Source organism: Salminus brasiliensis, chromosome 5, assembly GCF_030463535.1.
Source record: "Salminus brasiliensis chromosome 5, fSalBra1.hap2, whole genome shotgun sequence".
Classification (NCBI taxonomy): Eukaryota; Metazoa; Chordata; class Actinopteri; order Characiformes; family Bryconidae; genus Salminus; species Salminus brasiliensis.
This window is the reverse complement of record NC_132882.1, coordinates 15,659,016-15,680,289: the sequence shown is the minus strand read 5'-3', so window position 1 is coordinate 15,680,289 and position 21,274 is coordinate 15,659,016. Positions and strand designations below refer to the sequence as shown.

Genomic DNA, 21,274 nt, shown 5'->3' with positions numbered 1-21,274 from the left:
CACCACAGCTCAGCCAGATGCTCCTGGAGAGAAGAGAAAGAGCAGGGACAGAGAAGGAGAATAAAGAAGAAGACACTGCAAGGAGAAGAGACCATCAAAGAGGAGCAAAATCAGTAAAGGTTTGCATCCACCTTATTCGAACCTGGTCTATGATTAATCTGATAACACAGAAGTAACATAAAGCAATGACTGAATGATGAGTTATGATGAGTAATGAGGTAACTGATGCTTGAGGTTTCTGATTTACAGATGGGTGCTGTTCACTTTATGGCTCAGAATGCACTGCTGCTTGTGGCATTTCTGCTGAGTGCCGTAACACCTTCCTTAGCAGTTCACGGCAGTGGAGAATGTACCTTCAATACTAAAGGTGTGTGTGAGTGTGTGTGTGTGAGGGTGAAAAATACAAAGTAAAAGGGCACAGGGAGTTCACCTAGTAGTTACTGCTGTAGCTGACAGCTTGAGGGTCTGTATTTAACATTTAATCTGCTGTAACTGTATTGTAGCACTGATTACCACAGATGATCATTTGGACATTTTTCCTTGTACAGCATAATCCACTGACTCAAAACACACTTATACTAGAAGAGTACAGAAAAGCAATTCATAAGAACTAACAAGTTTACTGATGTTTTACTATTAGTACAGGGAAACACACTGAATATGATTGCCTCTGGAAAATGCTTATAAGCTACACATGTCCTTTATGTTAGCAGCCTTCTGTTAAAACCATCCGGTTCTCACAGAGTTACAAGTTGAGCATCCACTGATAATCAACAGATTATTTTGTGTGTTGTTTACTCTGCAGGTACTTGTGAGTACCAGGGTCAGGTCTATGGTATTGGTGACAGCTGGATCACTAAAGACTGCTACAACTGTGTGTGTATGGAACCCTTCGGAGTCGGCTGCTGTGATCAGTAAGTGAAGCCATGCTGCTTTCTATGTGTCACTTTATTTAATCAGTCATTTATCTTTCTTAATTATGTTCATTCAACCCCCAAAGCACATTCCCTTCTCAAGGGAAGCACATTCCCTCGTATCTACATCTGACTTTTATTTTTACCATGTCAAAGAATAATAATGAATTGACCAATAGAAATGTCCCAAAATTACCTGGAATAAAATCTTTTTACATTGACGTCCATTGACATTCCAAGTTAAGAGGGTTTTTTTTCTACACCCTAATGAATACAGTATTACTCATTAAAGGAATAAACATTGCTTTTCACCATGTAAATTGTCTATATTTATAGTGTAACCAGTAATAGTTTTCTGTGATTCTGCCTAAAGATGCATCACCTTTTAATGTTTATAAATGCTAGCATGTTAGGATAAAGTGGGGCTATATGATTTGAATTAAACTGTCCTGATAAGTTTGTTGATAAATGCAATGTTTCTGTGCAATTCAGCAATATTAGACATTAATATTGCTTCTTTTATCTGATCTATGTTTTCACTTTAACTCCAACAGCAACCCACAGCCAGTAGATTACCCAGACTGGTGTGAGATCGTCAGGAAGCCAGATTCCTGCATCAGTGTGGCGGTGATGAGGGCAAATCACAAGCTTCCCTGCCTGTATGGAAAGTGGGGGAGACTGCGGCCAGAAACTTGGAAATCCGACAATGACCCAATATTCTAACTGTTGAGTCATTTTGCAATACAGTTGACTGAGATGCAGCAATTTAGTGGCTTGACCACATTGTATTGGATTTCATGAGTAAAACAAATGCATCTATACAGTATAATATATAATAATATGTGGTGCTCAGATTCACTCAGATAAGGCAGACATTTCTTTGCACCTGTTACCTGTAATTTATGTAACTTATCCATATTTTTGAAGTGTAACCATTAATAGTTTTCTGTGATTTTGCTTGACGATGCATTATTTTTGAATGTTTATGAAAGCATATATATCATATAATATCTCATCACACACATATAATGCTGAACATCACGTTCCATTAAAAATACATATCTAGTAAACATCTATTTTTCATAATCAACAGTATCTGAAAAGTAAATAGCAAATTCCATATTTATTTGGTGCTCTGTTCTTCACTCAGATAAGGCAGAAAATCATTATATTTATTTATTGTTATTGTTATTTGTTGTTTTATTTACTTATTATTGTCTTTTCTTAATTGTATATCTTAATAAATATCATCCATATATGCATTTGTATTTCAGTCATTTATTACTTTAGGTTATATGTATGCTGGTATACATGATGTAAAACACTGATTTGTTGTATTTACTTGACAGGGCAGCATAGGACGTCTAGCTCATGTAAGCTCTCAATCTGCAGCAAGTAGAATCTAAAGTCAAGTAGAGCACATTATACAAAAAAAGTAAGACACTGTTTAATATGATCATTCGTTTTGGTCTCAGCCTTAATCTGAACAACAGTATGTGACATAGACCCAAGTAAACACCACAATGGTGATGGCGCCTTTTTGTTATCAGTAATCTCGGCTGGCTGCGAGTCTGTTCAACTCTAGTGTGACGGGATGTTTACTAACACTGGAATAGAGGACAATCAGCAAATGCCCATTCTGTCTGATCTGCTGTACATCCTGGGAACTGCTGAACTTCACAAGAATCTTGTCATCTCCTTTGAGAACTCACTTGTCAATCCATCTACAGAAGCACAAAGCTTTGGTGTAGTCATGGATGATCAGTTATCATTCTCAAGCCATGTTGCAAATCTAACTCTGTCATGCAGATTTCTCCTTTACAACATCTGGATTATTCGACCCCTCCAGGTGCTTGTTCAGTCTCTTGTCACTTCAAGACTTGATTACTGCAACTCTCTTCTGGTTGGTCTCTCTCTTTGCGCACCATCAGGCCCCTGCAACTGATCCAGAATGCAGCGGCACATGTCGTCTTTAACATTTCTAAGTTCAGCCATGTCACTCCACTGCTGCGTTCCCTTCACTGGCTTCCTGTAGATGCGTACATCAGATTCAAAACCCTGATGCTGGCCTACAAAGCCAAGAATGGACTACTACTGTAGTGTCGAACTGTAGGTGAACTGCAGTGTCGAGTATTATGGTCTCCATATTGGCTTGTGTTTAGAAGTGTCTGAGCTTAGAGGTATCTTTGAATTCTATTCTATTCAAACTAGCTACCTGTTGGGGGGCAATGGTGGCTCAGTGATTAGAGCTCTGGGCTATTGATGACAGGGTTGTGGGTTCAATACCCAGGCTCGGCAAGCTGTCACTGTTGGGCCCTTGAGCAAGGCTATTAACCCTCTCTGCTCCCTGGACTCTGGAGTTGGCTGCCCACCACTCCAGGTACCTTTGTTTGTGTGCTGCTGCTATATCATCATTGTCATACAAAAACTAGTCTCCTAAAATGGTGAAAATTATTATTTTTTTATTTAAGTGAAAGTAAAAGAAAAAAAAGAAGTAAAAGAAGCCCATTTATCATGCAATTTTGACTCAATGCAAATAACAAATCTAAATTTACATTATGATAAAACGTGAAAAACGTCCGAAATAATTTCAATGTTGTTGTTTTTTTTTACAGCGACGATATATTATACAATATGTCGTGTGTTCTCCTGAATTAGCTCTTTATTAATTAACTAGCTATTTAAGTCATTGGCTCAGCTGCAGGTGAAACACGAGCCGTTGGAGGCTTTCCTGAAAGAAATAATCTAAGGCAGACGACAACACAGTCAGAGAGGACCTTTGATCGTCTATTAGATGTAGGCAGACCGTCTGTAACGCGACCAATTTAGCGAAGTACTGAGTTTTTCGTGCCTTTGGGTCACATGATACCTCTTATCCCCCCCCAACACACTTTCTCATCACGTGTCGATGTTCAAGTTCCAGCAAAGTTTTTTTTTCTATTTCTGCCGCGACACAACCCGCCCACTCCAGCCCGCTCTCCATTCTGATTGGTTCTCGCGCTCGGTCCTCTGCTCCGATTGCCCGCATGCTTCTGTCAGTCACGCTTCGCTCTGTCAGTCACGCCCCTTCTCTAACCTGGTTTAGAGTAATTGATATCTCTATTCGAGACAAGCACTGAAAACTTACCCGAGAGGAGGAACAGAAGTGAGAAACGGGCCCCAGGAAGACGCAGGGGTGAGGTGACATTTATGTTATTTTGTCAGTCTGCTTATTTCGTCCCAGCTGTCAAAGCGTCGAAACTACAGAGTGAAAGAAACGGCGAGGGTTCAAGGTGTCTTCCATGTCTTCCAGCCGTGCACTTCTGTTGTGGTTAGCACCAGGTTAGCGCATTAGGCCTGACCGTCTGTGTCTTCGTGTAGTTACGTTATGCTGTCGCTGGCATTTAATGTCATATGTGGGCTTTTAGCTGCTTGTCAACCGCTGTGGCTTTTACTTGTGGTAAGACCACTCGCTCTTACGTGTAGTAAACAGAGCCTGCAGCGAGTCTGTTAGCGAGCCGAGTCGCTCCTCTGGTGCACGGCGATGTATTTGTGTCATGGTACTGATTTTGCTCCAGAGTTTGATTAAACAGGAAACATCCATCTAATTTACAACACTGTCCAGTTTAATAGAAGAGACTAGTCAAATAAAGCCATGGTGTCAGTATTTTTGACATGACTGGGACTGAGTTAATTAACATGTGATCTATTGATCTACTGTGACTTTATGCATTTTATTGCTGCTACCCAGCATTACTTTACTACTAGGCCGCTTTTAATGCTGAACCCAACATAGTACACTTGGAGCCTATGTAATGAGACAGACTAAGCTATGTTGTAATAATAATAATACTTTGGAGGCTGTAGAAACATACTCTTCATGTCCAAATGTTTGTGGACACCCCTTCTACTTTTACCCATTGCAGACACAGAAGACCACTTTTCTAATCCCTGTAGGAACATTTTGGCATTAGAAAAGGTCTATCTGTAAATGTAAATGAACATGTTCCTATTAGCACCCTGCCTAATGGCAAGTGTGAGCTGAAGGAGTATAAACCTTTCCAGCACTTATGTGGATCTGCATTACCTGGAATGATGGTGCTCCATCCAGTACCTTTGGGAATGAGGTGAGGTGGTGATCACCCATCATCCTGACCTTGCTAAAACTCTTGTTGCACTAAATGCAATCAGATCCTCACAGCAATGCTCTGGTGCTACAAAATGTAGCAGAAGGCTTCCACTGATGAAACAATTAATGAGCAGGTGTCTCAGTACTTTTGTCCAGAAAACTATTAATGGTTACATTATAAAAATATGGGCAATTTACATAAACAACAGGTTACAGGTGAAATGCAATGTACAGCCCCGTTATGAAGTAGTTGCTGATACAGATGCTATTGGATAGACCTAATCCTTCACCAGCCCTAGAGAGCTTATTTATCTGAAATGGGAATCTCCAATGAAAAACTGTTGTTAACGCTTTGTCTTTAGACTTTTGGTATGATATAAAAGGGTAATTTTTACAATGTTTTGTTCCCCTTTTGCAGAATGGACACCAAAACTCCACCGGATATTAGCTAGATGTGACTGAGATCAGTGGCAGCATGTTGGATTTTTTGCATGAAACCCTGAGTGTGCTGAAGAAGAATGGAATGGACAAGGAAGAATCAGGCGGAAATGTGATGCAGCTTTATAAACTAGTTTTCTTAGTTAGGTAGGTATTTAAAAGGTGACTGTGACAGCGAGAGGTTGTGACATGCCAGCTACAGGCAGAAACTAAAGGGCTAATTATAAGAAGAGAGGAAGTTTGGGGTAAGGTGAGACTACTGAAGTCTAGCTAAGCTTTAAATTTTATTGAAAGTGAAGCTGAAAAGAAGAAATAAGAATGGAGTATGGTGAAAGTTTCCTGAGTGGGCCGGGGGAACTGGAACCGGATCCAGACATCGTAAGCGAGGAGGCGGGGAAACTATACTCAGAACTCCAGGTAACTCAATCAAAATGCACACCTTAGTCCTGCATCCAGTTTTACAACTGTGTATCACGTGCCAGGCTGTAGTTGGATGTCCAGCTAACACAAACCTGTTTGTAACTTGAGAATGTGTTAATCTGACAAATGCTTCGTTGTTCGTTTTGCACAAAAGTGGATCCAGTGTTATGGAGAGAATGCTGGCTGGCTGGCTGACTTTTTTCATAAAGGAAGTGAACTGTGACTTTTTGCCAAAAAAAAGAGTGACCACCATAGTGAAGAGCTCTTCCTGACTTGGCAGCTGCTTGTGAAGATAAGAGACTTTAGAGAAATTAGGGAAAAAAAGTAAATGTTATTGTGTCTTCACCTTATACACTGTCTCTTTATCAGTGTAATGCTTCTGACTGCACATGGACACCACCACAAGGTTGGGGGGGGGGGGGGGGCATAGAAAATACTCATGGTGGCTGCTGGTAATTGCACTGTACATGAATTGGATTTTAGTTATTCAGGAGCAACATATGAACACTGCAATTGAAAAATATGAACATATGAAAAATATGAACATATGAACACTGCAACAACTGAAAAATTACTCTTATCCACACAAAACTAGGATATGGTGTTTATTATTGGATGAAAGTGTTGCTTACATAATGCGTATCTGCTTTTTTTTGTTACAGTATTGTAAAATAAATATGCTCACTATTATAAAGTAAAAATAAAAAACACTTGAACACAAAACATTGCCTTTCCAAAACCTCCAAAATCGTAAGTGACTGCCTCCAAAGAACATCTGAAGGTAGCAACATGCCATGTGTTGTAGATAATATCATCAGTCTTATCCACAAAGCCTGTAATGTTGCAGGTTTTCATTCTAATCAAGTAGAAGCACACCTCATTCCACCTTTTTAATCAATTGGTTTTTGTCTCGAGTCTGTTGATTAGGTATGTGAGCTGTGCTTGTTTTGATTGTCCTTTCAGATTGGATTAGTTGATCAAAGGGATACCTGTAATACAAATGTTACTCTGTAATGATTGGTAAACCTTGCATTAGAGGATCCCATAATATTAGTTGCCCCATCTCAACCAACAATAATGTAAATCCCAATATATAACTACTGTTATAATGTGAACATGCTGTGATGAATGGGCCAATAGAAACAGTCCAAAAGGGCACAAAATATAGGGAGGTTCCATTAATGACCATCTTTTGGAGGCTCTGTAGGCTCTCTGTGGGCTCTTTAGTAATCTATTTCCTTCTCTCCATCTCACCCCTTGCTTTGTAGTCAGTTATTGAGACTCATGGAGCAGATGTTGTGGAGTCACTGCTTCCCATTCTGGTGTGGGTTCTGGAAGGACTGGCCAGCTGTCGGGCACAGCTGAGAGAGAGGGAAGAAGTGGCGGAGAAGGAAAAAGGAGAGAGGGAAGAGCTTCTGGAAAGATATGAGAAGGAGAGGACGCTGAGGAGGGAGAGCCAGGAGGTGAGTCCAGACATTGCTAGATTTAAAACATCACAATACAGTGTTATGAAAATAATCTTACTGTGTAAATGAAATATAGTTAATCTGAGATGGTGTATATATTCATATTCATTGAGTTTTCTTTGGTAAAGTTTCCAGTCATCTGTTATAATAACACGTTTGATTGAGGTTGCATTATAAAAAAGGCATAGGACAACATTGGAAGAAGTAGAAATAAAGAGATTGTGTTAATGACTTCTATAGTTTGTTAATGGTGTGAACATGATAGCCGCTTGTGAGAAGTGCACTAAGAGCATTTCTATTTTTGCTGCCACAGTTTTGAATCTGCATAGCCAGACCTTTTAAAGGAGATCGCTTAGAACAGGGTTGGGTCAGATTCCTATACACACTAAATTGAACTTTAGCAGGTGTGTTAGAACAGCTATAGCATGTGTGTTAGATCAGGCAAATCAGCAAACAGTTCAAGACTCTGTTTCTAGTCCCATTACTTAGAAATAACATCATGATATGCAAATAACATCATGATATGTAATGGTTCTTGCATAATGCACAATTAATTATTTATTTGTCACTAATTGTTTTCTTTATCATCATCATCCTTATTTATCTCTCACCTCTGCAGCGCTACCTGGAGCTAGATGACCAGTTTGAGCAGGAGAGGCGAGCAATGCGTGGAAGAGAAAAGGAGAAAGAGAGGAGAGAGAGAGAGCTGGAGAAGAAAGCCAGGGAGCAAGCTGACCAATGTAAGACTTTGCTGCACAGCCAGTTTGTTTTACAAATGTTTATTATCAATCCACAGAGTTGGGTGTTTCACAACTATTACCTAAACTGTGGTGTAGATGTACATTTTCAGTAATTGAGAGCCACAACATACAGTTTAGTGTCTTAAACTAAACTGTCTTAGTGCCACCACCTCACACCTCCTAGACTTATTAATCAACTATTAACAAGTGTATATGACAGGATATAATTTGCATCTCCTATAAGATTAACATTATATTAACATCTGTACATTTTCAAAAATAGTTTTTAAACTAAATCCTTATTTCAGGAACAAAAGTTTCATTCCTGGACTTCTCTTTGTCTCATAATTCTGGCTAATCTGTAGGTAGCACATCTTTCAGTGCCGTAGCCCTCAAACAATGACCATGATCTTTTTGTTCCTGCTCTTGCATCGTCCTCTTTCTGCAAAAAGTTGCTTTTGGTGATGCCTTACTGGTTTCATCTGTTCTTTCTGCAGTGGTGGCTTTAGAGGAACAGAAAGCAAGTCTGGCCAGAGAACTAAGCACTTTAAAACATACACATAACAAGGTCAGTCTCTCGCTACTCTAATGACTTTTACAGTTAAGCATTTTGTTTTGGTTCTCAGTCTCTCCCTCTCTTTTTTTATGCAGTTAGCGCTGACATATCGGGATTTGTTGGAGAAGAAAAAAGAGCTAGAGAGGGAGGGGTCTCCTTTAAGGTTAGCATTCTTCACCTTCCTCAGTCTAAGTTTAGTGCTACCCACTGTTTCCTCCCCACTCTTAAGATGACTGGGCAGTGTTAATTTCCTCTTTTTTATTTTAAAGTTATCACAAGTTTTCTTTTGTTAGGTTTTTTTTTTTTTGCATTTTGAGTTAAAATTTCTAGAATTCTAGATTTTTCTGGGGACTTTATTTTAAGTTGATAACAGAAGTTGTTTTGTAGGAATCACATTCACTCCAAAAGCACAGATGCTCCGTCCAGTCACGGACAACCAGAAATCACTGTGACCGAACAGGTAAATGTACACACTGCCTTATAATGAATAAATGGCGAGAATAATGTCAGAGTAGTGTTTTAGACACAAGATCAACTTTGAACTCCCATTGCTCCTCTTCTTTCCCTTTAATTCAGCATGAGCTGACCCCTGATGTTGCCGCTGAACCCACCTCTTCAGAAATGGTCAAGGCTGAACCCATCAGTGATCCGTCCTTCATCAATGACATTATAAGCTCTACTCCTGAGCTGGCCCAGTTACAGGGCCTCGTTGAAGCAAGGTACAAAAATGTGCAGTGATTTACAATGGTTTCTTTTGGACATCACTCCTGACACTGTTTTAAAGTAGGGCTGGCCCAAGTTGCATTTCACAGGTGTAATATATATTTTGGTATTCAAAAAACGAGTACTAAAGTAGGCAGTACTATTTCATTTGATAATTTATGATAATTTCATATGCATCAGTTCAAAATTTGTTAAAAAGGTGGCAACAAAATGTTTTCAGGTAATGGTGCAAATTGAAATCAGCTGTAAACATATTAAATGTTTTTTTTCAGCATAGTCATAGCAATGTGGGCATGCACAATAGTCACATTCTAAAATGTGTAATGTCATGTAAGAAACAAATTATGATTGATGGTAGGTAAATTCTCCCTGTTGTCATTTGGCATGACATATCTGCCAGAGATGAATGATATCTGCCCAAAAGTAATAATTTTACTCCAATGTGCAATACACAGAATGCACTACTTATATTTTGAAGTTTGATCATTGACCTTGATTGATCTCATTGATCTATGTATATAACTGGAAAAACGTAATGTCAGTTATTTCCAGTATTGTCCAGCCCAATTTGGTCATGATCACTATGCTCAATATTTGAGATGATTCACTTGTACCTGTATGCAAGTGTCTTGGTGCGAATTGTGCACTGTTCATTTAAATGATATTACTTTATATATAAAATAGTGTTAACGAGTGTGGGTAAAGTAGTAAAGTATATTCCCTGAGATGTGTCGCTGTGGATGACACACAGCAGGAATAATTTGTTTATTTTTTAACATTCATAACATTTACTAACACGTACTGTTCTATCTAAAGCACTTTATTGTGAAGAATTTATTGCAGTTAAGGCCACACTTTCAGAGCTTCTTACTCGGCAGAGAAATTAATACCAACAAACAAAAACCTAACATGAAAGTTATTAAGGCCAGTTCTAATTTCTAAAAGAATTTGCTGTGAATGTGAAATACAGCATCAGAACATAGTTTCTGCTAATAATGTATGGTTTTGTTGCATTGTGCAATATGATTTTAATGCAGTATTTTGTTAGTTCTCACTTTACAAACATAATAATTACTACATAAATGTCTATCACATGTCTAAGCTGCACTGATTCATATACCACAATGACTTTCCACAATAATTCTCTATAAATGGCAGATATTATAGCGTTTCATCAATGCACATATTGTAACATAAACTGGTGCTGTTGATTCATTTTCTGCAGTGTGATGAATCAATTCAACAGTGAAACATACCTCTGGCTTTTACACATAAGTTAATACAGACCTATCTGTTCTTTCCTGTTCAGCACCCCTGTTCGAGCAGAAAACAGAGGGCTGAACCATAGTCTCGAGGAAGAGATCCGACAGAAACAGGAGAAGGAGAGTGCAGGAGAGAATGAAGGGGAGCGGAAACTGAAAGATGAAGACGATAAAGAGGATGAAAAGAACTTGGATGGTTCGGAGTGGGAGATGATTAGGAACACAGATTCTGTCTTCTCAGAACTCTCCGAACTTAGCCGGGAGTACGCAGAGAGTGTCGACCATGGAGTCAGTGTAAGAGGTGTGTCTACACATGCGTGGTGTAGAAATATAATGCATTGTAATTATTAAGAATAGTAATTGCAAATTATCAAAGATTTACACACCTTTTTCATCTGTGCATGTGCGTTCAGGTTTACAGCTTGTCTGTGACTCTCAGACAGGTTTGTAACTGACATGTCTCTCCCTAACTGGGTGTGGTTTTCTTAACTCCTGTCTCTGTGGTTCCTGTGCAGGCAGCTCAGACCAGTTTGAAGAGATTCTTTCACAGTATGAGGAACTGAAACACACCCAGTAAGATCATATTTACTTGTATTATTTTAAGTTGCTCCTCATTCTTGTGCTGCATTTAGTCAAAATGTCAGGTCCACATTAGGATTTTTAAAGTTGAGTAGCAACATCCATAGCCAGTCAGTGGTGCAGTACAATATTGTCAGTGTACATGTACAACTTATCATCATTACCATCAGTATTTGTAATCCTGAGTGCCAGCTTAATTTTTAAGCTCTTCCAGGACTGAAGTAAGTACACACTTACAGCAAATATTCATACAAATATGGCAATTCCTAGTGTTTTGTCTAATAATGCAATAACAGCATGCTCTCATTCCAACAACAGTTCATTTTGTCTACTGTCTTGCAGCTTTATGTGAGAATAAATGTAAGAATTATTTCTCTCGTTCTCTTAGTGAGATGGTGGATGCTGCTCGTAAGGCTCTTATTTCTCGTGTAGAAGAACTGACCAATGAGAGATCCGCTCTGAACCTTGAGCTTACTTCCTGTCAGGAAACCATTACCAGATTGGAGGGAAAAACCAAGGAGATGGAAGAGGAGACCAGACGGTAATGTGCACTATTAGAGATGTTGTGGACGTATGCAGTTTTCTAAGTGTAAATAAGTTCATATACTGTACAGAGACTCACTTCTCATCATTCTGTATCATAACCCTGTAGCCCACGCCTGACATTAGGTAAGGTGCTAATAGGTTCATGTTCATCTATTTCAGAGAGTCCTGTGCTATTAGCATAACTGTTCCACAGGGACTAGACAAGCTGTGTGTGTACATTTGCGCATAAGTAGCTGAATGGATTCATTACAAAGGGTGTCCACAAACATTTAGACATATAGTGTACATTTATTAGTCATTCTAGAACGTGCTGCTTCTAAAAAGTTAAATTGTATTAAGTTTAATACTTTGCAATGCCTTACATGGGTTTAAAATGTTCCATGAGTCCGGATATCTCTGCAGGATAAAGGTGATAGCTATAGGGGACAAAAAAAAATTGTAAAGTGCATTTTTTTTTTTTTAGTTCTGGGAGACTCAAAGATCATTTTATAAATTAAATGGGACCCATGAATAGCTGTGAAACAGTTGTGTAATGACATCTTGCTCTGTTTTGTTCATGGAAACATTTCGTACTTATCTTCACAGGCTGCGCAAAGAGCTGGAGGTGATCCAGGCTGAGGACCCTGATGTAAGTGTGGAGAATAGAATGAAAATGTGGGCTGAAGATTGGAACCTTAAGGGCTTATAATGTATCATATTAAATATTCATTTAAATTCTTCTTTTTTCCTTTCCTCTTTAGGCTTCTTTGCCCAGCTCGCACCGTCGTTTCTCTCGTTCAGAGATGGCTCGTGTGGTCATGGAGAAGAACCAGTATAAAGAACGGCTAATTGAACTACAGGAAGCTGTACGGCGCTCTCAGGCTCTTAGGTATGTTTAACTACGTCTCCCATGAAACTGAGTACAACTCTGTAATAGTCTCTGAAAACTAGATGGTCAATATAAAAACTTCCAAGATTGTAGATTTTAGATGGATATAGATGATAAACAAGTTAAAGCAACACCAGCTATAGAAGTTTCTTTTCTACTGACCTATCCACCTTCTCCTCCTAAAGGGTTGCTAAGGAAGAAAAGATCCCAGAAGACAAAAGCAGCAGCAGTATGTGGAAGAGGTGAGAGACATTTTTGCCCTATTTACAGATTACTATCACTCCATTAACAAGCCTTACGCATGTTTTTGGATGCTTGGTGAATGTTGTCGACTTTGTTGTGCTTCACAGGTTTAACCGTTTTCTTGGCTTGACTAAGGACCAGCTAGCTCCAGCGGCAGCCTTAGCCCTTACCGTCCCACCAGTGCCATCCCCAACAAGCTCACCAGTGGGTTCACCACATCGCCTCTCCGTCAATCCAACCCGGACAGAGTACGAATGGTGTTTTTTTTGTTTGTTTGTTTGTTTTGTTTTTTTTTGTTTTTCTGTGCGGGGGTGGGGTTTCTGCTTTCTATCAAAGAAACAATCTCTGATTCTTTATTTTTTATCTATCTGTAAACACCTGAAGGTAGTTGTCCTAAAGTAAAGAAATGAATTGGTTTTGTTCACATTAACCTTACAGTATTGTAATAACAGAACCCAGTAACAGACACTGCCTTGTTCTGTGTCATTTAACGCAACGCTGATTTGTACAACAGTACTATGACCTTTCAGTCTGGGCTGTCTTTGGTAATCTGGGCAAATTACTCACTTCTGTTTGTTAACAGGTAATTATGTTTTTGGTCAAACCAAAACAAATGTCACAGTCCAGTTGTAAGGCTGTTTACTGTGTTCCTTAGTGCCACAACTCTAAACTAAAACAACCATACCTGGATAATCATTAATGTCTGCACATGCTGAGCACATGCTAGGCACATGATAAGATCTAAATGGATACAGGCTATCCGAAAGGTAGAGTTTCCCAATTTTCTAGTAAATACCAATACTAGTGTTCTGTCAAGTTCTGCTAAATTATCAATAAGACAACATGAAAGTGCTTACAGCCATGTTTTAGAAATGCCCAGCAGGCTAATTGTTTAAAAAGGGTCTAATGGGCAGTCAGATCTATTAAAGGTGCCATAGAATTAATTAATTCTGTATTTTAGATTCTTTAATATCTGCATAGAAGCTTTTAAAGTTTTACACACCCATTTGCAACCATGTGTTTTGCCATTAGGATGAAAAAAAGGGTTTTGTAATTATTCTCAAGTTAGCTTTTAGCCTGTCACAGGTACCTGCTCACTTTGGGTATGCTGGTTTATGTACATTTTGGGGCATACACAGTAACGAGTCAAGACTGTTACAAAACAGTTTACAGCCCTGTTTTGCTTAAGTGGGATTTGCATTTGAAAGAGAACACAACAGTGTTTATTGAGAGTTCGGTACGTGGTCTTGACATACCATAAGCATCTTTGCCAAGGTATATGCAGTTTTCCGTTCTATGGTACCTTACACAGAACCTCACCTGGTAAAACTGATTCAGCTTGAGTAATGTTTTAGACTACACACTGTGCTAATATGTGCTCTCCCTTTTACCTTTAGAGTTTCCCTGTCCCCCAGACTGAGGAAGAGGGAGCTTTACCGAGAGATCCGCTCCCATGTATGGGGAGCTCTGGATAAAAGGCATGTGCACAGCTGGAGCATGCCACTTTCCCACACAAATACGCAGGTATGTGTATATTTATAATTCTTCTTTCCTCATCAGCACATACAGTTCAGCAGTTAACCTAGCAGCAGCTTTTGACAACAGTTATTTATTCCAGTGCTTAAAAGTGTGTGTGTGTGTGTGTATGTGTACGTGTGTGTGTGTATGTGTACGTGTGTGTGTACGTGTGTGTGTGTGTACGTGTGTGTGTGTGTACGTGTATGTATGTGTGTATGTGTGTGTGTGTGTGTACGTGTGTGTGTGCCAGAACTCTGATCCTCCTTTGGAGCCTAAAGATGTACCTGTCTTCACAAAATTGAGAATGCTTGACCAGAGAGACGCTTCTGCAAAGGTCAGATTCACTGCAGCTCACTTTTCACCACTGCTCTCTGTATAAGATCAGGGATTTTTGTTTTAAGAATGACTAAGAGTAAGTGTATTTGATAGACCTTGAAGCTTTGTATTCTCACTGTTAGTTTGGTAGTGTAATATAATGCACAAAAAATAGCTTGGTTTAGCAATATCAGGTTGCTTACCAAGCTAAAGTTGACAGAACTGCTAATTGTGAAAGCAAGTAGTAGCTAGTCAAAGTGTGGTCCTTCAGGTCTAGATATTACAGTTATTCAATAAGCGAAAAGTGTGCATGTGAGGACTCTCTCTAGCTGTGTAATAAATTACATTGATTTGGCTTTGTAAAATGAAATCCTCTCCATATATGAATTATATGTTTAAATGTTTGTTGACACCCCTTCTAATGAATGCATTCATCTACTTCAACCTCTGGTATTTTTTGGATTTTTGCATGTCTTCTTAAATTTGACTTTACAGTCACTTGCAAATTAGATACCCACATGTTTTATATTAAAATATTCAGAGCCAACTCAGCTCTTTCCATTGTGGGACCCATGTGATTTAGCTCACTGTGTGAAGAATCTCATTCTCATTCTTAATATTTCCCATAAAAACATATCTCTACTCATGTGGATGAATTGTTTTGGTGCTTGAAATGAGTCTTAGATGTAAAAAAAAAAAAAAAATCTTTCTCATTATTGCTCCCCCGTTTTCTGGATTGATGGTTCTCCATCCAATTCTTTGGTATATTTGGGATGATGGGATGGTAATGCTCCAAAGGTCTTCTTGGACAGTAGAGTCAGTTACTCCAACAACAGTAGAATAAGCTCTTTTTAATACCCCTGATTTTAGAAGAAACAATGAATGGGCAGGTGTCCTAATACTTTAGTCCATCCTTCAGTCAGCTTTAGTCTCTACTGTTGACAGGAAAATATCAAATATCCCAAGCACTACATGGAGTGTTGGTTAACTGAAATTTTACATTGTTTTCCTTATTTTTGTCTTTCCTATAGCTGACTTGTGCAGTAGCAGTGTCACCAAATATTTCAGGAGAGCAGAACGTATGTGCAAGTATATTATTAAATGCTTAAAAACTGACCTTGGACCAGCTAATTGTATCTGGTAATTACACACACAGATGGCGGTAATAATAGACCTGCCCCTATGGGAACAAAGTCTCAAAGTATAAAGTATACTAGACAAATCACACATTTCTTTGCTGTTTCTATAAACCACCACTTTAGTTCTAAGGTGTTTGATGCATACGATTTCTGGTCCCGGGTCAGTTTTTCTAAACCACACCTTGATTTAATTACCACCTTTTAACCAACCTCCATTTTCTACGTGTCTCAACCAGTCCTCAGTCTCATACACATTCCATTCCCCTCCCCATCTCAGTGTTCTGTCTGGGCCATCACTGGACCTGCCTCCAGCAGTGATGTCACAGTGATTGACCCGGCACGGTCCAATACTGTCCTGGACCAGTTCAGCCTCCCACCGACCTCTCCAGCTCTATGCATTTGTGCTGTCCCTCCCATTGGTCAGTTCTGGAATTAACACATGCTTTGAAATAGCTGAGATGTTTAGATTAATAGCAGTAATCTGTGCAGCATTGCCTCATTGCATGCATACAGTCCCCTCATTACATTCATATAGTTGTGCTCATAAAAACTCTATTTTAAAATGTGTTTTTCTCCATTATTTGATTGCAAATGGCAAATGGACCTTTTCAAGAAATTACTCAGAATGAAATTGCTAAGCTAATGCGAAGTTAAATTTTAATCTCAGTCTTGCAACAGTCTTTGTCTCTGTCCACAAAACTGACTTCTGTTTGACATTTATTCCATACCCCTCTTTTGCTTCAGGGGAAACTTCTGGCACTGTGTGGATTGGAACTCAGGATGGAGGGTATAATATTTAATATGTTTCTTTAACTTTACCAGATTTCAGTTGATTTCAGGCCACATGTTTTAAGGAAAATATTTTTCCTTAAAAGATGTAAAGCACTTAATGGACCTGGCTTGTAACCCAGCCAACATGCTTATGTGGGTCTCTGAATGGGTTTCTACATGTGTTCTTACTGGGAATCATCTAGGCCCCATGTGCAATGTACAACCCACATGTGCAAACCCTCCTAACCCCAACTTAAAACACCCGCGGACACACTTTCTGGTTCCCATACAGACTCCACATGATATTGTTATTCGGGTCCGTAACCTGATCACGTTTAGCGTTCAGTGCTTTGCACTTGTTAATTTTTCTCTGTCTCTCTCCACCATCAGAGTCCTGGTTCATTCAGCCTCTTCTTCTAGAGGACGCTGTTTGCAGTCTGTCAGCCTCTCAGAAGGAGTGTATTCTCTCACGTGAGTTTAATTCTAAAATAACTTTTGTTTTCTTTTAAATTTTATGTGCAAAGTTCATGAATTTCATTCTAAATACCTTTCTCAGGTTTTCACCAGGTCACGTGATTGCTGGATTAGGCAATGGGATACTTGCATTTTTCAGTCACAGTTCAGGTGTGTCCCTGTGTCCTCTTTTTATTGTTTTATTTTTGCTTTGCTTTTTGCTCAATGTATGATTAGCATTTGGAACAGTAATTATCTGTTACTTTCATTCCATTCATAGGTGGATGGAATTTGCAGTCACATGAAGCAGTTTCCCTTGGCACATCACCTTTGCAACCCATCCGCTGTTGCCTAGCGAAGCAGGGGTGTCTCTGGGTGGGATACTGGAACAAAGTTTACATGATTGACGTTCAGAATAGGAAAGTAGAGGTATGAGCTGAAATGAAAGATTTCTCTGTATTCTTCACCATACCATTTTCTCCTGTACTATTATCTCGTCTCTCATTTCTGCCGGCACTGTAGAAGTCATTCACAGTGTCACTTAGGAGTGAGCAGCAGGTGCGCTACCTTTGTGCAGCAGGAAGTGGAGTTTGGGTTTCCTGTCGGCTTGATCCTACCCTCAGGCTTTTTGATTGGACTACTGGACGTCCACTACAGGAAGTTGATGTGTCCTCGATGATTACTACAGCTCTAGGTGAATTTATTAGAGCATCGCTGCAAAAATTTGTTAGAACAAATTTAAGAAAATTTGTGGGAAGGTATTGACGAATGAGCCCCAATATTCCCACAGAATACATTATAAATATTTATTACTATTTTCTCCCTCCTGCTTTCTCTTCCTCTCAGGTGCTGCATTCCTGTCTCTTTCCCCTCTTCAGATCTCTGCCATGTCTGTGGTCAGTAGGCGACTATGGCTGGGCACAGGAAGTGGTGCCATTTTTTCCATCCCACTCTCACTCAGTGAGTGGTATTATTATTATTATTATTATTATTATTATATTGAGAAGAATAATAATAAAAATAACCTTTTGTGTTTTTTCTTTCATTTGTAGTTCTAGTTTGTGCTTTAATATGAAAATCCTCTGATGATTTATCCTGTCAGGTTCAGAGTCCTCCATCCCATACTGCTCTTTAGCGTCAGCTCAGCTGTCCTTCCATGGGCACCGTCAGGCAGTTAAATTCATTATCTCTGCCCCAGGTCAGTCAAATTATATTTTTCAGTTCCTATGTCTTGTCTTGTTTTTGTTTTTTTGTTTTTCTTTTTCATTCATATATCTTATAACACCTTTTCACATATAGTGCTTGCAACATTAGCTCAGTATAATCTCATATATTCTTGTCTTTCTTTCTATTTATTTCCTTATTCGTTTCTTATGTTTTTTTCTTATCTATTTTCCCTATTTCTCTGAATTATTTAACGTTTATTGTTTGTTTTTTTTTTTGTTTTTTTTTCTGTCACCGCCAGGCTGTCGTAGTTCCTCTACTACAGCAGAATGTACAGCTTCTCATCTCATTCTCAGTGGAGGAGAGGGCTACATCAATTTCCGCATTGGTAAGTCCTCCCAATCCAGTGTATTCTTCAGTGTCCAGTTTCAATATTTTATCATGCATTTAACCTGAACCAGTGATCTCATGCCTATTACCATTGTATATTTCTAACTTCAAACCATATCCTGAACAACCCTTCCTGAATCAACGGAATATCATATTTCCAGTGTATCAGCATCATCCAACTTCCAAAACAATAAACGTAGTGGAGACGTTTTTTTATAAATAAAATCATGATCTATATATTTATTATTTATATTTATATTTTTTTTCCCCAAGATCTGTTACATCATTCATTAAGAAATAAAAAAGGAAAATGGCACATGTGTAAATCTCCCTAAAGTAGGCCGTCCTCACAAACTGAGTGACTGTGCACGAAGGAGACTAGTGAGGGAGCCCACCAAGCCCACCTATGACTACTCTGAAAGAGTTAGATGCTGCCACTACCACCATGCTTCATGGTGGGGACGGTGTGTTTGTGGCGATGTATATTCTTGTCTCCATCCCCTGACTTCTACTCTTCAATAACCTTTGTGTTGTGTGGAGTGTTCTTTTGTGGTAATCAGAAATACTGAATAACCAGTGACTGGACCTTTTAGATAGGTGTCTTTATACTACAATCGCTTGAGACTCATTCACTGTACTCAGGTGATCTTCATTCCACAAACTGTGAGAATACTAGCAGGGGGTGGATATTTATTTTTATCACTTTACATGATATATTTTTATTTAAGTAACATTACTGTGTAGAAATCTGTTTTAATTTTGGCATTGATTAAATTATTATAAAATAATAATAATAATAATAAAAAAATATATATATATACTTTAAAAAATGAGTTATGAGGTCATTGTCATACTGTGACTTTATAATATGCTAGCAGCTGAAGTTGTCTAGTGATGAATACATCATTTGTGAGAAACTCCTTTTTCCACCTACACAGGAGATGACGGTAGTGACGGAACTGGTGAGACTGTTCTGCAGCGGTCCGAGCGGAGCCACATGATCATCTGGCAGGGTCCTTCTCAGACAGTTCCTAGCTCCTCCCTTTAAGGGTAGTTTCATTTACAGCTTTGCAATCAGTCTTCTCATTTCTGTCTGTGTTTGCTACTAAGCACTCTTTACACCTTTTGCCTTGCTCAGCACCTCTGTCTCTGCTGCTTCTATACATTACTTGCTTCAAAGCAAGCGTTGGTAATAAGTCATGCAGATGTGCGTGAGTCATGTATTACTGACACCACATGGGTGTGTATATCACTCAGGATAAATCAACAGTAGTATGTTTGAGAAAAGGACAAAGGAAGAAAGTGTAATGGGGAAGGCCCCTTTTTACTGAGCCACATCTTTTCTTTTGGCAGTTAGTCATTAAGGAGCATACAACAGTTTTCTGTGTCTTATTGTGTGCTGACGAATGTTGCAGTGCAGTTTTGTTGTTTTATATTCTGTGTTTAAAATCAGCATCACTACTGGAACATCCCTCTGCTATATCTCACCTATACAGCTGTTCTGTCTTTAATTGATCCAGACTGTATGTAATTTAAAGCTATATTTATTGATACCATGTCATCTCATAGATCAGTTCCTGCACTTTTCTGGGAAGGAGAGCTTGCGTGTTTTTTGATGTTGTCTTTCGAAAGGGGACGTCTTGACATCTTGACAGAATCTCATATTTGTTAGAGTTTATGCTAATACGAGTGTGCCGATTTTCAGGGTTGCACTCCACAGTGAAGCTGCTAATATAAGCTCAGCACAACAGATTTGAGTCTATGCAAAAAGGGGCCCTTTTGAGACTTCTGTAAGTTCTTCAGACTGGCTTACTAGCCAAGTGTAACATACAGATTTGTGTATATACACTAAATTTAGTATTGTCAAATTTCTTTGAGGCCTGTAGGCGATGTTGGAAATACATCTCGAGTGAATCACAAATATATTGGTCTCGTTTCCATTTCGTAACTGGAAACATACTGTTTTTCTTTGGTGTCTTTGTAATCTGAAGTGATTATGCGTGAGAGTTTTTGTCTGTGATGATATTTTGCAGTATTTGAACACAATGAATGAGTGTGTGTTTTACGAATGGAGTGAGAGAATGTGTGATAAGACATATTTTTGAAAATATACAGTATTTTATAAAGAAATATATACATTTTAATGAGTGGATTTTTTTCTCTTTTAAAATTATCATGCATCACCCACATACAGTAAGTACATACAGTAAAATATAGTCTTTACTGAGGCTTAATCTTTTTGACGTTGCAATCCAGAGGGAATCGCATTTGAATCATGTTACACAGGTAGGTGAAGGTAGTGTTTGTAGTCTTGCCCATGGACTCTTACAGGCGAATCAAACCCTAGTCTGCCATGGGGAAGGTGTTGTTACCCACTGCACTATATCAACCATTGTAAATAAATGTTTACAGTAGATACAAATGGAGGTAAATAAAAGGACTTGTTTACTTCCATTTGAGAACATTTTAACAAACAAAGTTACTGTAACAATCTGTAACTATTTCTATTGGTCATGTTGACATGGTCAAATCTATATGCCTAGTTTTCTCCCATGCCACATAGTTTCTGGAAAAAGAAAGACAGCGGGACAACGGTCCTTTGCAGGTCTTATAATTAGTTAAATATAACCTCAGAGAAACATCTACACATTATAGATTTTG

General features: G+C 38.8%; 2 protein-coding genes across 2 annotated transcripts; both read left to right on the top strand.

Moving 5' to 3' along the window:
• Positions 1-249: 249 nt before the first annotated feature.
• On the top strand, positions 250-1,637 carry LOC140555517 (prostate-associated microseminoprotein-like). Its single transcript, XM_072678776.1, has 3 exons — positions 250-367; positions 806-914; positions 1,469-1,637. Exons 1-3 carry the CDS (start codon positions 250-252, stop codon positions 1,635-1,637), a joined length of 396 nt encoding a protein of 131 aa, XP_072534877.1.
• A 2,362-nt stretch (positions 1,638-3,999) lies between these two features.
• Positions 4,000-20,741, top strand: LOC140556088 (C-Jun-amino-terminal kinase-interacting protein 4). The gene is made up of 28 exons (XM_072679602.1): positions 4,000-4,089; positions 5,441-5,877; positions 7,149-7,343; positions 7,966-8,086; positions 8,584-8,654; positions 8,738-8,805; positions 9,030-9,102; positions 9,219-9,361; positions 10,675-10,928; positions 11,143-11,200; positions 11,595-11,747; positions 12,338-12,380; positions 12,493-12,620; positions 12,806-12,862; positions 12,971-13,111; positions 14,261-14,387; positions 14,632-14,715; positions 15,728-15,775; positions 16,113-16,254; positions 16,580-16,622; positions 16,997-17,077; positions 17,163-17,230; positions 17,340-17,488; positions 17,582-17,753; positions 17,906-18,019; positions 18,162-18,257; positions 18,525-18,611; positions 19,552-20,741. Exons 2-28 carry the CDS (start codon positions 5,779-5,781, stop codon positions 19,659-19,661), a joined length of 2,925 nt encoding a protein of 974 aa, XP_072535703.1. The 5' UTR covers positions 4,000-4,089; positions 5,441-5,778; the 3' UTR covers positions 19,662-20,741.
• The last annotated feature ends 533 nt before the right edge of the window (positions 20,742-21,274 follow it).

Excerpts from the sequence above, each read along its gene's own strand:
- LOC140555517 (XM_072678776.1), top strand. The coding sequence starts at position 250 with ATGGGTGCTGTTCACTTTATGGCTCAGAATGCACTGCTGCTTGTGGCA. Across the intron at positions 368-805 it reads ATGTACCTTCAATACTAAAG|GTACTTGTGAGTACCAGGGT; the intron begins GTGTGTGTGAGT and ends TTTACTCTGCAG. Across the intron at positions 915-1,468 it reads GGAGTCGGCTGCTGTGATCA|CAACCCACAGCCAGTAGATT; the intron begins GTAAGTGAAGCC and ends TAACTCCAACAG.
- LOC140556088 (XM_072679602.1), top strand. The coding sequence starts at position 5,779 with ATGGAGTATGGTGAAAGTTTCCTGAGTGGGCCGGGGGAACTGGAACCG. Across the intron at positions 13,112-14,260 it reads GTCAATCCAACCCGGACAGA|AGTTTCCCTGTCCCCCAGAC; the intron begins GTACGAATGGTG and ends TTTTACCTTTAG. Across the intron at positions 17,231-17,339 it reads ATTTTTCAGTCACAGTTCAG|GTGGATGGAATTTGCAGTCA; the intron begins GTGTGTCCCTGT and ends TTCCATTCATAG.